The sequence below is a fragment of the Salmo salar genome, chromosome ssa27 (assembly GCF_905237065.1).
Source record: "Salmo salar chromosome ssa27, Ssal_v3.1, whole genome shotgun sequence".
In the NCBI taxonomy this organism is placed as follows: Eukaryota; Metazoa; Chordata; class Actinopteri; order Salmoniformes; family Salmonidae; genus Salmo; species Salmo salar.
In genome coordinates, this window is record NC_059468.1 from 35,331,382 (window position 1) to 35,346,566 (window position 15,185).

At 43.6% G+C, this 15,185-nt stretch overlaps 1 protein-coding gene across 3 annotated transcripts in view; it reads right to left on the minus strand.

Annotated features, from left to right (window-relative positions):
* The window catches only part of LOC106589004 (zinc finger transcription factor Trps1), a 207,459-nt gene that overhangs the window by 18,624 nt on the left and 173,650 nt on the right, over positions 1-15,185 (minus strand). For all 3 annotated transcript variants that reach the window (XM_014178623.2, XM_014178625.2, XM_014178624.2), the window contains exon 6: positions 12,222-12,344. In XM_014178623.2, the coding sequence (XP_014034098.1) occupies positions 12,222-12,344 (123 nt within the window). The remainder of the gene's footprint in view (positions 1-12,221; positions 12,345-15,185) is intronic.

Here is a 15,185-nt window from a genome sequence, read left to right on the forward strand (position 1 = left end):
TTTACTAGAATTCTCTCCAACACATTTACTAGACTCCTCTCCAAGTCATGTATTAGAATCCTCTCCAAGACATTTACTAGACTCCTCTCCAAGTCATTTATTAGAATCCTCTCCAAGTCATTTATTAGAATCCTCTCCAAGTCATTTATTAGAATCCTCTCCAAGACATTTACTAGAATTCTCTCCAACACATTTACTAGACTCCTCTCCAAGTCATGTATTAGAATCCTCTCCAAGACATTTACTAGACTCCTCTCCAAGTCATTTATTAGAATCCTCTCCAAGACATTTACTAGAATTCTCTCCAACACATTTACTAGACTCCTCTCCAAGTCATGTATTAGAATCCTCTCCAAGACATTTACTAGACTCCTCTCCAAGTCATTTATTAGAATCCTCTCCAAGACATTTACTAGACTCCTCTCCAAGTCATTTATTAGAATCCTCTCCAAGACATTTACTAGACTCCTCTCCAAGACATGTACTAGAATCCTCTCCAAGACATTTACTAGAATCCTCTCCAAGACATTTACTAGAATCCTCTCCAAGACATTTACTAGACTCCTCTCCAAGTCATGTACTAGAATCCTCTCCAAGACATGTACTAGAATCCTCTCCAAGACATTTACTAGACTCCTCTCCAAGACATGTACTAGAATCCTCTCCAAGACATGTACTAGAATCCTCTCCAAGACATGTACTAGAATCCTCTCCAAGACATTTACTAGAATCCTCTCCAAGACATTTATTAGAATCCTCTCCCCTCCAAGACATTTATTAGAATCCTCTCCAAGTCATTTATTAGAATCCTCTCTTCTCCAAGTCATTTATTAGAATCCTCTCTTCTCCAAGTCATTTATTACAATCCTCTCTTCTCCAAGTCATTTATTAGAACCCTCTCTTCTCCAAGTCATTTATTAGAATCCTCTCTTCTCCAAGTCATTTATTAGAATCCTCTCCAAGTCATTTATTAGGATCTTCTCCAAGTCATTCATTACTCTCTTCTCCAAGTAGTTTATTAGAATCCTCTCTTCTCCAAGTCATTTATTAGAATCCTCTCCAAGACATTTATTAGAATCCTCTCCAAGTCATTTATTAGAATCCTCTCCAAGTCATTTATTAGAATCCTCTCCAAGTCATTTATTAGAATCCTCTCTTCTCCAAGTCATTTATTAGAATCCTCTCTTCTCCAAGTCATTTATTAGAAACCTCTCTTCTCCAAGTCATTTATTAGAATCCTCTCTTCTCCAAGTCATTTATTAGAATCCTCTCCAAGTCATTTATTAGAATCCTCTCCAAGTCATTTATTAGAATCCTCTCCAAGTCATTTATTAGAATCCTCTCTTCTCCAAGTCATTTATTAGCATCCACTCCAAGTCATTTATTAAAATCCTCTCCAAGTCATTTATTAGGATCTTCTCCAAGTCATTCATTACAATCCTCTCTTCTCCAAGTCATTTATTACAATCCTCTCCTCTCCAAGTCATTTATTACAATTCTCTCCAAGTCATTTATTAGAATCGTCTCAAAGTAATTTATTACAATCCTCTCCAAGTCATTCATTAGTGGCTAGTGGACCATGAATCGTGTCAGCTATACATCCCAAACTGATAGTTAATACATGACTGCAGAGTATATCTCCTCACCAACTAACTAAACTAAGCAAAAAAAGAAACGTCCTCTCACTGTCATCTGCATTTATTTTCAGCAAACTTAACATGTGTAAATATTTGTATGAACATAAGATTCAACAACTGAGACGTAAACCACTGGTGTCCCACAGGGCTCAGTTCTAGGCCCTCTCCTATTCTCGCTATACACCAAGTCACTTGGCTCTGTCATATCCTCACATGGTCTCTCCTATCATTGCTACGCAGACGACACACAATTAATCTTCTCCTTTCCCCCTTCTGATAACCAGGTGGCGAATCGCATCTCTGCATGTCTGGCAGACATATCAGTGTGGATGACGGATCACCACCTCAAGCTGAACCTCGGCAAGACGGAGCTGCTCTTCCTCCCGGGGAAGGACTGCCCATTCCATGATCTCGCCATCACGGTTGACAACTCCATTGTGTCCTCCTCCCAGAGTGCTAAGAGCCTTGGCGTGACCCTGGACAACACCCTGTCGTTCTCCGCTAACATCAAGGCGGTGACCCGATCCTGTAGGTTCATGCTCTACAACATTCGCAGAGTACGACCCTGCCTCACACAGGAAGCGGCGCAGGTCCTAATCCAGGCACTTGTCATCTCCCGTCTGGATTACTGCAACTCGCTGTTGGCGGGGCTCCCTGCCTGTGCCATTAAACCCCTACAACTCATCCAGAACGCCGCAGCCCGTCTGGTGTTCAACCTTCCCAAGTTCTCTCACGTCACCCCACTCCTCCGCACACTCCACTGGCTTCCAGTTGAAGCTTGCATCTGCTACAAGACCATGGTGCTTGCCTACGGAGCTGTGAGGGGAACGGCACCTCCGTACCTTCAGGCTCTGATCAGTCCCTACACCCAAAGAAGGGCACTGCGTTCATCCACCTCTGGCCTGCTCGCCTCCCTACCTCTGTGGAAGCACAGTTCCCGCTCAGCACAGTCAAAACTGTTCGCTGCTCTGGTACCCCAATGGTGGAACAAGCTCCCTCACGACGCCAGGACAGCGGAGTCAATCACCACCTTCCAGAGACACCTGAAACCCCACCTCTTTAAGGAATACCTGGGACAGGATTAAGTAATCCTTCTTACCCTCCCCCCCAAAAATATATAGATATACTATTGTAAAGTGGTTGTTCCACTGGATATCATAAGGTGAATGCACCAATTTGTAAGTCGCTCTGGATAAGAGCGTCTGCTAAATTACGTAAATGTAAAATGTACATGTAAACTGAACAAGTTCCACAGATATGTGACTAACAGAAACGGAATAATGTGTCCCTGAACATCAAAAGTAACAGTCAGTATCTGGTGTGGCCACCAGCTGCATGAAGTACTGCAGGGCATCTCCTCCTCGTAGACTGCACAAGATTTGTCCGGGGGTATCATCGGATGGGGCCACAGTGTCTTCTGATCCCTCCTGTCTCAGCCTCCAGTATTTATGCTGCAGTAGTTTATGTGTCGGGGGGCTAGGGTCAGTCTGTTACATCTGGAGTATTTCTCTTGTCTTATCCGGTGTCCTGTGTGAATTTAAATATGCTCCCTCTAATTCTCTCTCTCTATTTTTCTCTCTCTTTCTCTCTTTCTGTCTTTCTCTCGGAGGACCTGAGCCCTAGGACCATGCCTCAGGACTACCTGGTATGATGACTCCTTGCTGTCCCCAGTCCACCTGGCCGTGCTGCTGCTCCAGTTTCAACTGTTCTGCCTGCGGCTATGGAACCCTGACCTGTTCACCGGACGTGCTTGTTGCACCCTTGACAACTACTATGATTATTATTATTTGACCATGCTGGTCATTTATGAACATTTTAACATCTTGACCATGTTCTGTTATAATATCCACCCTGCACAGCCAGAAGAGGACTGGCCACCCCTCATAGCCTGGTTCCTCTCTAGGTTTCTTCCTAGGTTTTTGGCCTTTCTAGGGAGTTTTTCCTAGGGAGTTTTTCCTAGCCACCGTGCTTCTTTCACATGCTTTGCTTGCTGTTTGGGGTTTTAGGCTGGGTTTCTGTACAGCACTTTGAGATATCAGCTGATGTACGAAGGGCTATATAAAAATAAATTTGATTGATTGAGTTCTTGCTGTGAGATGTTACCCCACTCTTCCACCAAGGCACCTGCAAGTTCCCGGACATTTCTGGGGGGAATGGCCCTAGCCCTCACCCTCCGATCCAACAGGTCCCAGACGTGCTCAATGGGATTGAGATCCGGGCTCTTCATTAGCCATTGCAGAACACTGACATTCCTGTCTTTCAGGAACTCACGCACCGAACGAGCAGTATGGCTGGTGGCTTGTCATGCTGGAGGGTCATGTCAGGATGAGCCTGCAGGAAGGGTACCACATGAGGGAGGAGGATGTCTTCCCTGTAATGCACAGCGTTGAGATTTCCTGCAATGACAACAAGCTCACACCAATGATGCTGTGACACACCGCCCCAGACAATGCGAACCCTCCACCTCCAAATTGATCCCGCAAATTGATCCCGATTGTGCATTCCTGGTGTAACTTGGGCAGTTGTTGTTGCCATCCTGTACCTGTCCCGCAGGTGTAATGTTCGGATGTACCGATCCTGTGCAGGTGTTGTTACACGTGGTCTGCCACTGCAAGGACGATCAGCTGTCCACCCTGTCTCCCTGTAGCTCTGTCTTAGGCGTCTCACAGTACGGACATTGCAATTTATTGCCTTGGCCACATCTGCAGTCCTCATGCCTCCTTGCAGCATGCCTAAGGCACGTTCACACAGATGAGTAGGGACCCTGGGCATCTTTTTGTGTGTTTTTCAGAGTCAGTGGAAAGGCCCCTTTAGTGTCCTAAGTTTTCATAACTGTGAGCTTAATTGCCTAACGTCTGTAAGCTGTTAGCGACCGTTCCACAGGTGCATGCTCATTAATTGTTTATGGTTCATTGAACAAGCATGGGAAACACTGTTTAAACCCTTTACAATGAAGATCTGTGAAGTTATTTAGATTTGTACGAATTATCTTTGAAAGACAGGATCCTGAAAAAGGGATGTTTCTTTTTTTGCTGAGTTTAGCTAGGAGAAGTAACAACTAGCAACACATAACTAGAAGACATGCATGTCAAGAGGAGACCAGAGTCACAGATGAGCAGAGAATCACTGAGTTGTATCTCCAATGGCACCCCATTCCCTATATAGGGATATATATAGGGAATAGGGTGCCATTGGGGATGCAGATGAGTTAGAATGGCGCCAACCACAGTCATTTCCAACATGTCTAATGGTTCATCGCTGTAACACCAACTTAATAGTGAATCATAAAAATAAGAAATTCTCCTGGTGCACAAACATAATACATTCAGATATCAGATCTTTATGTGAGCCAGTTTGCTACAGCAGGAAAATAATCCAGCAGAAACCGAAATACCATTTATTATGTGGATTATAATAAATTGACATTTTTGTAGGGAGGACAATCTGAAAGTCTGAAATCTCAAAGTGGAAATTACAAACTTTAGAAGCCTTTTTAAAACTCAAATATACTACAAGTTTGCATTTTCTGCTGAGCAGTAAAATTGTCAGAAAGAAAAGAGTGATCAAATTAAGATCTTACATATGTATTGCTATATAATAACTACTAATCTGTATCAATTATAAGCAAATTATGACACGTAAAGTTTTTCAATCAATGCTTAAAGTTTTATAATTTGCATGTGTTACTTAAACATAAGATACGACACACAGAGACACACAATCTTTCATAACACAAAACCCCAGCGGTGTCGAGCGACCTACAGGAAGTCTACAGTGAGTGAGGTTCTGTCTAACGTAACAAAGGTCAGGAGAGTGTGTGATCTCTGGAAAAACTCTCTCTCTTTCTAAATTCAAGGGCTTTATTTGCATGGGAAATGTGTGTTAACATTGCCAAAGCAAGTGAAGTAGATAATACATTAAATTGAAATAAACAATAAAAATGAACAGTAAACATTGCACTTATAGAAGTTCTAAAAGAATAAAGACATTTCAAATGTCATATTATTTATATATACAGTGCTGTAACGATGTGCAAATAGTTAAAGTACAAATAGGGAAAAAAAATAAACATGGTTGTATTTACAATGCTGTTTGTTCTTCACTGGTTGCACTTTCTTGTGGCAACAGGTCACAAATCTTGCTGCGGTGATGGCACACTGTGGTATTTCACCCAGTAGATATCGGAAGTTATCAAAATTGGGTTTGTTTTCAAATTCTTTGTGGATCTGTGTAATCTAAGGGAAATATGTGTCTCTAATATGGTCATACACTTGGTAGGAGGTTAGGAAGTGCAGCTCAGTTTCCACCTCATTTTGTGGGCAGTGTGCACATCGCCTGTCTTCTCTTGAGAGCCAGGTCTGCCTACGGTGGCCTCTCTCAATAGCAAGGCACTGCTCACTGAGTCTGTATATAGGTAAAGTTTGGGTCAGTCACAGTGGTCAGGTATTCTACCACTGTATACTCTCTGTTTAGGGCCAAATAGCATTCTAGTTTGCTAAGTTTTTTTTATTAATTCTTTCCATCTCTCTCTCTGTCTATTTCTCTCTCTCTTTCTCTCTTTGACTGTGGTAGGCCTAGTCTGCTGGTCTGGAGCTGGTTTAGACCACCAGGTGGCCTGGCCAGTGAAAGGGCCTCTTGTAACAGTGCTCTCTGGAGCCTGTCTCTCTCTTTCACCCTCCGTCTCTATCTGTCTATTTTCTCTCTCTCTTTCTCTCTATTTCTCTCTCTCTTTCTCTCCATCTCTCTTTCTCTCTTTGACTGTGGTAGGCCTGGTTTGCTGGTCTGGAGCTGGTTTAGACCACCATGTGGCCTGGCCAGTGAAAGGGCTCTCTGAAGCTTGTCGCTCTCTCTCTGGCCCAGTCGACCACACCGACTCAGGGAGCCTCCTGTATAGATCCACCCGCCACCCAGGCAGTCGGCCCAGTCGCCTTCAGGCCAGGCAACACAGCCTAGAACACTGCACACTGGGCTTAAAAGGACTGGCGGACTCTGTGGACTCTACCCCAGTCATAACTGAATTACTGAGATTAAACATCAAAATGAGTGAAGTGCGCAGACAAAGGCCTTCTTGTTTCCAAGGGGTAATTCCTCACATGATGTCACATTTGCTTACCCATATGTTTGCCCAGACACTATTTAATTTCAAAGAGCATTGAGAAGTATGTCTTGGAAAGTTCCAGCTCATGGTGGTTTAATAAGACAATCTACAGCTTGTGTATTCAAAACCAAAAATGAACTCTAAAAGAAGTATAGAGAGGACCAGTTGTAAAGTCCTTCAATGATTGAGTACGTTGACTTATTTCAGAATAACATGATGAAGTCTGTAACACAATGGACATCTCCCCTTTGGGAGAGAGAAACAAACTACACATTAAATCTAAAATATTGAGTCATCTCATCCTCAATTTCAAGTCCACAAAAAACGGACTTTCCATCATTTTACGAAAATCAAACTCCCATTTCAATGACAAATTCCACTGAGCACAACCCCAAATGGATAGAGGCATATCTACTGTACATCATTATGATCCTTACGTTCCCATGTTACATTCCCATGATGCCTCTTTCTGCATCAGTGTCACCACAAGGTCACAGCCTTTGAATGAGGGAATGTGCGAACGGATTAGGAGAGCGAGAGAGAGAGAGTGAGAGAGGAGAGAGCGAGCGAGCGAGCGAGGTCACAGCCTTTGACTGAGGGAATGAGTGAACATAGGGGAGAGAGAGAGACAGACATACAGACAGACAGACAGACAGACAGACAGACAGACAGACAGACAGACAGACAGATAGCGAGAGAAAGAGAGAGAGAGGAGAGAGCGAGCGAGGTCACAGCCTTTGACTGAGTGAATGTGTGAACAGATGGGGGAGAGAGAGAAAGAGAGCAAGAGAGAGAGAGGAGAGAGAGCCTGACAGAGAGAGCGAGAGCGCGAGGTCACAGCTTTTGACTAAGTGAATGTGTGAACGGATTGGGAGAGAGGGAGAGAGAGTAAAAACAATGTACTGAGCAAATGTCAAATTGGCTTTTTACCAAATTACCGTACGACAGACCACATATTCACCCTGTACACCCTAATTGACTGAACAAGCAAAGCAAAGCAAAGTCTTCTCATGCTTTGTTGATTTCAAAAAAGCTTTTGACTCAATTTGGCATGAGAGTCTGCTTTACAAATTGATGGAAAAAACATATGACATTATAAAATCCATGTACACAAACAACAAGCGTGTGGTTAAAATTGGCAAAAAACACACCTTTCTTTACACAGGGCTGTGGGTGAGACAGGGATGCAGCTTGAGCCCCACCCTCTTCAACGTATACATCAACAAATTGGCGAGGGCACTAGAACAGTCTGCAGCACCCGGCCTCACCCTACTAGAATCTGAAGTCAAATGTCTACTGTTTGCTGATGATCTGGTTCTTCTGTCCCCAACCAAGGAGGGCCTACAGCAGCACCTAGATCTTCTGCACAGATTCTGTCAGACCTGGGCCCTGACAGTAAATATCAGTAAGACAAAACTAATGGGGTTCCAAAAAAGGTCCAGTTGCCAGGACCACAAATTCCATCTACACACCGCTGCCCTAGAGCACACAGAAAACTATACATACCTCGGCCTAAACATCAGCTCCACAGGTAACTTCCACAAAGCTGTGAACGATCTGAGAGACAAGGCAAGAAGGATCTTCTACACCATCAAAAGGAACATAAAATGCAACATCCCAATTAGGATCTGGCTAAAAACACTTGAATCAGTTATAGAACCCATTGCCCTTCGTGGTTGTAATGTCTGGGGTCCGCTCACCAACCAAGAATTCACAAAATGGGACAAACACCAAAAAAGTAATTCTACAAAAAACATCCTCCGTGTACAATGTAAAACACTAAATAATGCATCCAGAGCAGAATTAGGAAGATACTCACAAATCCAGAAAAATAGTACTAGATTCATTCTCTGATCCTTTGATTGGGTGGACAACATGTCAGTTCATGCAGCAAAAGCTCTGTTTGGCTGGAGGACGTCCTCCGGAAGTCATCATAATTACTGTGTAAGTCTATGGAAGGGGGCGAGAACCATGAGCCTCCTAGGTTTTGTATTGAAGTCAATGTACTCAGAGGAGGACGGAAAACAGCTCTCCTCCAGCTACACCATGGTGCTACCCTACAGAGTGCTGTTGAGGCTACTGTAGACCTTCATCGCGAAACAGTTTGATTTAATCATTTATTTGATGACGTGAATATATTTAGTATAGGTTTATCTAAAAAATACTTTTTTTGTTTCACTATTTCAAAAAAAAAATGATATCACTGAGTAGAATGGTCCTCCTCTGAGGAGTCTTCACTGATAGACATATGATGGGTAAGCCTGCATATCTGTGAGAGGAGCATGTGTGAACTTTATGGGGGTTTCAGCTTTTAGGGGTTAGAGGGCACAGTGGACCCACTTATCCCATCCTCCCCCAGGCCCTGAGAGGCGCACCAGTCACCCAGGGAGGAAATGGGGTGGACAGGGTGGAACAGCTACAGTGTCCTGCTAACACTTATGAAGGAATGGCGCCGGAGGGGATGGTTGCCGTTTTATGGGCTCCTAACCAATTGTGCTATTTTGTGAGTTTTTTCGAATTGTTTGTAACTTATTTTGTACATAAAGTTGATGCTATTGTCTCTTATGACCGAATAGAGCTTCTGGATATCAGAACAGTGATTACTCACCTCGAAAAGGACAAAGATTCTTTCTTTAATGAGTCTGACAGGAAGGAGATAATGTTGCTCCCAGACAAGTCCCAAATCCCCATCATTCGCATGAAGAAAATAAGGAATACAGGGGGAACAGATCAGGGTGCCTTGTAAGAATTTCTCAGTGAGTGGTTGACCCGCCTACCATCTGATCTATTGGCCAACGTGCAATCACTGGAGAATAAACTGGATGCGCTCCATTCGAGACTATCCTACCTACGGGATATTAAAAACTGTAATATCTTACATTTCACCGAGTCGTGGCTGAACGACAATGCGGATAATATACAGTTGGCTGAGTTTTCTATGCCTCGGTAGGACAGAACAGCTACATCCGGTAAGATGAGTGTTGGAGGTGTGTGTCTATTTGTCAAGAGAGATTTCATCTATATCTTTTGTAGCCGTCTATTTACCACCACAAACCAACGCTGGCACTAAGACCGCACTCAACGACCTCTATAAGGCCATAAGCAAACAAGAAAATACTCATCCAGAAACGGCGCTTCTAGTGGCCGGGGCCTTTAATGCAGGTAAACTTAAATCTGTTTTACCTAATTTCTACCAGCATATCACGTTCAACCAGAGGGAAAAAAAATTCTAGACCACCTTTCCTCCACACACAAAGATGAGTACAAAGCCCCCCCCCCCCCCCAATTTGGCAAATCTGACAATAATTCTATCTTCCTAATTTCTGCTTACATGCAGAAACTAAAGCAGGAAGTACCAGTGACTCGCTCAATACGGAAGTAGTCAGATGACATTGATGCTACACTACAGGGCTGTTTTGCTATCACAGACTGGAATATGTTCTGGGATTCATCCAATGGCATTGAGGAGTATACCACCTCAGACACCGGCTTCATCAATAAGTGCATCGACGACGTCATCCCCACAGTGACCGTACGTACATACCCCAACCAGAAACCATGGATTACAGGCAGCATCTGCACCGAGCTAAAGGCTGGAGCTGCTGCTTTCAAGGAGTGGGACACTAATCCAGACTCTTATAAAAAATCCAGCTATGCCCTCAGACTAACCATCAAACAGGCAAAGCATCAATACAGAACTAAGATTGAATCATAGTACACTGGCTCTGACGCTCGTCGGTGTGGCAGGGCTTGCAAACTATTACGGACTACAAAGTGAAACTCAGCCGCGAGCTGCACAGTGACGCGAGCCTACCAGATGGGCTAAATGCCTTTTATGCTCGCTTCGAGGCAAGCAACACTGAAGCACGCATAAGAGTACCAGCTGTTCCGGACGACTGTGTGATCACGATCTCAGTAGCCAATGTGAGCAAGACCTTTAAAGAGGTCTTGCTCACAGGTCTTCAACATTCACAAGGCCGCAGGGCCAGAAGGATTACCAGAAAGTGTACTCAGAGCATGCGCGGACCAACTGGCAAGTGTCTTCACTGACATTTTCAACCTCTTCCTGACCGAGTCTGAAATACTAACATGTTTCAAGCAGACCACTATAGTCCCTGTGACCAAGAAAGCGAAGGTAACCTGCCTAAATGATTACTGCCTTGTAGCACTCATGTCGGTAGCCATGAAGTGCTTTGAAAGTCTGGTCATGGCTCACATCAACACCATCATCCCGGAAACCCTAGACCCACGCCAATTCGCATACCGCCCCAACAGATTCACAGATGACGCAATCTCAATCGCACTCCACACTGCCCTTTCCCACCTGGACAAAAGGAACACCTATGTGAGAATGCTGTTCATTTACTACAGCTCAGCGTTCAACACCATAGTGCCGACAAGCTCATTGCTCAGGTAAGGACCCTGGGACTAAACACCTCCCTCTGCAACTGGATCCTGGAATTCTTGACGGGCTGCCCCTAGGTGGTAAGGATTGGCAACAACACATTTGCCACACTGATCCTCAACACGGGGGCCCCTCAGGGGTGTGTGCTTAGTCCCGTCCTGTACTCCCTGTTCACCCACGACGGCGTGGCCAAGCACGACTCCGACACCATCATTAAGTTTGCTGACGACACTACGGTGGTAGGCCTGATCACCAACAACGACGAGACAGCCTATAGGGAGGAGGTCAGAGACCTGGCAGTGTGGTGCCAGGACAACAACCTCTCCCTCAACGTGAGCAAGACAAAGGAGCTGATCGTGGACTACAGGAACAGGAGGGCCGAAAACGCCCCCCATTAACATTGATGCAAGGCACTACAGAGGGTAGTGCGTGCGGCCCAGTACATCACGGTGGTCAAGCTTCCTGCCATCCAGGACTTATATACTAGGCGGGGTCAGAGAGAGGCCCAAAACATATTCAAAGACTCCAGTCACCCAAGTCATACTCTGTTCTCTCTGCTACCGCATGGCAAGCAATACCGGAGTGCCACATTTAGGTCCAAAAGGCTCCTTAACAGCTTCTACCCTCAAGCCATAAGACTGCTTAACAATTAATCAAATGGCCACCCGGACTATTTGCATTGATAAATACCAACCTTGGAGGAAGCTGTTAAGGATTGCTACTCGCTGTTTATTACTTTACCCCTACCTACATGTACAAATGACCTCGAGTAACCTGTATCCCCGCACATTGACTCTGTATATAGCCTCATTATTGTTATTTTATTAGTGTTATTTCATTGAATTTTTACTTTGGTTTATTTATTTTCTTAAAACTGCATTGTTGGTTAAAGGCTTATAAGTAAGCATTTCACGGTAAGGTCTACACCTGTTGATTTGATTTATTTAACCACCATTTTATTTTAGTGGTTGGTCTGGTGTGGTGTGGCAGGTTACTCCCCTCTCTCTGGCACATACACACATACACATACTTAAACATACTCCCTCCTGGGTTTTTCCAAGCTCCCCCCCCCCAGCCTTACCGAGTGGAGCTTCTGATAGAGGCCACATGCGTTGCACACATATCCCCCGTTGGCATTCTTCCTCCACAGAGAGGTCTTGGTGGTCAGACAGTTGGCACAGAACACCCCCGAGCCTCGACGTCTCTGAAAACCAAATCAAAAGAGAGAGAGAGTGAGTAAGTCAGAAACGGGTAAATGGAAAGAGAGAAGAAAAAGGAGGAGAAAGAAGTCACACACACACACACACACACACACACACACACACACACACACACACACACACACACACACACACACACACACACACACACACACACACACACACACAAACAGTACAATTAGAAGGTCAGGTTGGGCAGTGATTAATAGAACCCAGCTGATTCTCTCACTAATTAACTTTAGACTGATTAATGAGTCCAACCACTGGTTGTCTTTCACTAGACAGAGATCAGCCTTCATCGCCTGCACCACCATGACAAGCTGAGGACCAGACCTTTTTTAGCAGTCTCATGTTGATTCTACAATCTTCATGTGTGCCATTGATTGCGTAGGAAGCCATTCTGAGGCTATTTTCTAAAATATTCACATTTGGAAACTGTTTCTAATATTTACTCCCTCCTTAACCTAAATATTTAAAAAAGCCTAATAAATAACAAATGTGCTGATCCATAATGCAAGTACAGAAAACCAATAATGTCTAAATGAATCATTGGGAGTCCATGACCTTATCAAGTGCAGAACATGGGAATTGAACAAGCGGTCCTGCCTTGCATGTGATCCACAGCTACACTGGCATGATCTAGATTAGGGGGCCTGTAAAAGACATTTGGCCTCATAGAATCAGTGACATTTATTTAACTTCAGGGAGCCATGTTCTACCTGCCAGAATAATACAATGCTCCTAATTCTCTTCCGATACATTTAGAACGGAAAGCTTTTCCGTGGACATAATTTTGGCTGGAAGGCCAGAGAGCTTTCTTGGCAGAGAAAAGGTACTTGATTCATCGGGTGTTTCACAATGCATCAGTCAAACGTTCTGGTGAGTAGCCAGTTCCCTATAGGGTCATTTTTCCATCCAGATGAGAGCGCTATTGGAGGGCCCTCTATGATCTTGCGTTTGCTGATGCCTACTCACTCTAACGTTTGACATCAGACATTAATCATAGATACAAGGAAAATTTTACAAGGAAAATAAAAACAAGGGAAAAGGAATAAGGGGACGGTAGCACGGTCAAAATTACGGCAATAATTTAATGACATGGATAAATGGTTTTAGTGAGCTTCCAGCAGGTGCAAAGTCGCTCTGTCAATTCACGCTCAGCACTGCTGCTTATGTCCCAATCGCCAGGAAGGCTGGGGAAAACAACGCTGTCATCCTGTCAGATTAAAACTGAAATCCTAAATGTAACATTTCTCATTATTCTTAAGAATTATTCAACATTCATAATGAATTATTCAACATTCATTATTCTTAAGTGTGAAAATACAATTAACATTTCAATCACAATTACTAAATGTAAGTGTCATACCTTAATCTAACATTTATATCTATCTAACAATTACAAATCATTACTTGTTAAAATGAAATACACGGTCCATTACTCTAAAATTTGAACGATTCTCTTAGTGGATTGCTTAGAAAATTTATAAAAATGACTTACAAAGAATGGGTTAATTTAGAGGGGTTTGGTTAAATGAGGAAGACACATTTCAGTTGAATACATTCAGTTGTACAACTGACTAGGTATCCCCCCTTTCCTTTCTCCTTAGTCTTTGGTAAGGATCAATGCTTCGACTAGTACCACAGAAGAAACCTGGAAGCCCCCCTGAACATACACGTTCTCAATCCCAAGGAGCTTTTATGTGGTTGCCACATGGTGGGAATGACAGGTGTGGCATGATTGATTGATTTATTCTTTTCCTATTCTGTTCTAGTGTTACAAGCCAAACACAGTTTCTATTATCGTCTCTGTGTTTTCTCTCCCCCTCCATCATCATCCCTGTTTTTCTCCCCCACCCCTCCAGGCTCAGGTCCCGAACCCTGATTACCTCGGCCAAATTACTCACATGTGTTGCCTATAGTCACAGACACTTCCAACAGCTGGGGAGTGTAAATGTTTACAGGTTACACACAGCTCGAGCTGATAGCAGTCCTATTTCTCTTCCCGCAACATGCATCTCTTATCCCTCATCTCTGGACAAGTTGGGCTTGGACCAACAAACAGCAGCTAAGACTTGTAGTGCATTGTAAACATACTTTTGGCCACCATATAAACACTAACCAGAGCCAATGCCAAAAAGTAAATACAATACAATACAATGTGTGGTCTGTAGATACGTAGTAAATCACTCAGAGGCATTGTTATATACAATAATGTCTTCCAAGTGAAATAGTATCGCTTCATTCAGTGATTGCGGCAGGCAGCGGTGGAGCTCGGTCCTAGGTGAACTGATGTGACATATTACAACGAGCGGAGCGTGGCTCAACCTGCAATTAATAACCTGCAACAGCGGCCTGCTGAACTGTAATCAATAGATCAGGCAACGAGATCTACTCAGTCAAATAGAGACACGTTATACATAAAAGATAGCAAGAGAAACTACAAGAGGCCTCTAACGCCACTACATATTTACATGAAAACAAGCATGTAGGTATTTCAGAAGAGTATGAAGAACACTAAATACACAAGGAGTAATATGCATCTGATAGTTGTATGTTGAACAAATACTCGTTCTGGTTCATTTGAGCTTTCAGGGGCCTCATTTATCAAAGGAGCGTGCACACAAAAAATGACTAAACCTTGCGTGCTTCAGTTTTTCCTCCAAGGTTGGTATTTATAAATGTTTAACTTGACAGAAAAGTGTGTTTATCTCCATGCAAATCTCAAACCATGCGTGAGCACAACTTCTAGAAGGTTGACCAACTGTATTGCAAGCAAATAGGCTTATTGTTTGTTTGGGGGAAATGGAAGGTGTTTGATGCAC